General features: G+C 52.4%; 1 protein-coding gene across 1 annotated transcript; it reads right to left on the bottom strand.

Moving 5' to 3' along the window:
• Nucleotides 1–236: 236 nt before the first annotated feature.
• Nucleotides 237–1436, bottom strand: adrb1 (adrenoceptor beta 1; the record flags this gene model as incomplete). The annotated part of the gene is made up of 1 exon (XM_079261365.1): nt 237–1436. One exon carries the CDS (start codon nt 1434–1436, stop codon nt 237–239), a length of 1200 nt encoding a protein of 399 aa, XP_079117491.1.
• Nucleotides 1437–1680: the final 244 nt, after the last annotated feature.

Genomic DNA, 1680 nt, shown 5'->3' with positions numbered 1-1680 from the left:
TTCATCCTGCAAATGTAAAGGTCAGTCGAGTCTGGCTCTTTTTTTAATATATATATATATATATATATATATATATATATATATAAGTTGGGTAGATATTTGAGCCCACAGATGAGAAGATACAGATTTGGCTCTTGCATACCTTTCCCGAAGAGATGAACAAGTTTCATTTTTTCTTTCCCGCCTGAATGATGATTTATAGATTGATTTTCCTTTTTTTTTTTTTTTTTTTTTTTTTACAGCTGGGATTCAGATTGAGACAACTTTGTGGCCCCCACCAGGCTGCTGTCGCTGTTGTCCAAGCCAGCACAGTCTGACCACATCTCCAGCGTCCCGGGCTCCAGAGCGGACACGAAGCCGCCGGAGCAGCGGGACAGGTCGCAGGAGCTGATGTGCAGCCTGCGGTCGGCTTGCCTCGGGCAGCACAGCAGCCTCTTAAAAGCCTTTCTAAAGTCCGGGCTCCGGCAGTAAATGACTGGGTTAAAGGCTGAATTCACGTAACCCAACCAGTTCAGAAACACAAAAAGATCCTTGTCCACTATCTCGGCGCTGAACACGCGCACCACGTTCACTATGAAGAAGGGCAGCCAGCACAGAGTGAACGTCCCCATGATGATGCCCAGAGTTTTCAGCGCTTTCTGCTCCCTCAGTGCTAGGATCTTGGAGGGTCTCTTCTTGCACTTGGAGGTGAGTCCAGTTAAGGTGTTGTGAAACCTGCCCTCGCACTTGTCGATCTTCCTCAGCTGTTTTTTCGCCTCTCTATACACGCGCACGTAAACAAAAATCATAACCAGGAGAGGAATGTAAAAAGAAATGATGGATGAGGAGATGGCATACGCCCTGTTGGTGACAAAGTCGCAACACTCAGGGTCTTCGTAGCAGCCTGTGTCCACGCTGTCGCGGGACCAGTGCATGAGGATGGGGAGGAAGGAGACCAGCGCAGAAATGGCCCAGACCACGCACACGACCGCTTTGGCCCGAGCTTTGGTCAGCAAGCTTTGGTAGCGGAAAGGTGAGGTGATGGCCACATACCTGTCTATGGCGATAACGCACAGGGTTTCTATGCTGGCTGTGACGCAGAGGACATCGACTGAGATCCAAAACTCGCAGAAAAAGGAGCCATAAAGCCACGAGCCGCGCACCTCAAGCGCAGCGCCAAATGGCACCACCAGCAGACCCATGATGAGGTCCGCGCTCGCAAGCGACACGATGAACACATTGGTAAGGGTCTGTAGCCTCTGAGTTCTGGCTATGGCCACAATAACCAGGATATTCCCAAACACAATACACAGGACAATCAGAGCCATCACCAGGCTCATCCCCGCCATCCACTGCTCGGATGTCTCTGGAGCAGAGCCCGGTGCGTCTGACGCTTCGCTCCCTGAACCATTGTGGAGGTTTAGGTTCACCGGCGAGGACACGCCACCGTCTCCCATGACGGGCTGCTGCGCTGTGTCCTGGACCAGGTGGAGTTCATCCAGGCTGTGGAAAGCAACCTTTTCCGTCTGTCGTGGCCGCACGAGCTGCAGCGCTAATCCCACCGTGCGCCAACTCCATCTGGGGCTCTTCTCCAGTCCTGCGCTTGATGCTGCATCGGTCGGGACAGCAAAGCAGGCGGTGACATCACCGCTCCACACGACCAATCAGGCTGCCCAGCAGAGCCACAGTCCCATCAGTGAA

The sequence above is a fragment of the Telmatherina bonti genome (assembly GCF_933228915.1).
Source record: "Telmatherina bonti genome assembly, chromosome: 21".
NCBI classification, from domain to species: domain Eukaryota; kingdom Metazoa; phylum Chordata; class Actinopteri; order Atheriniformes; family Telmatherinidae; genus Telmatherina; species Telmatherina bonti.
This window is presented reverse-complemented; position numbering and strand designations above follow the sequence as displayed.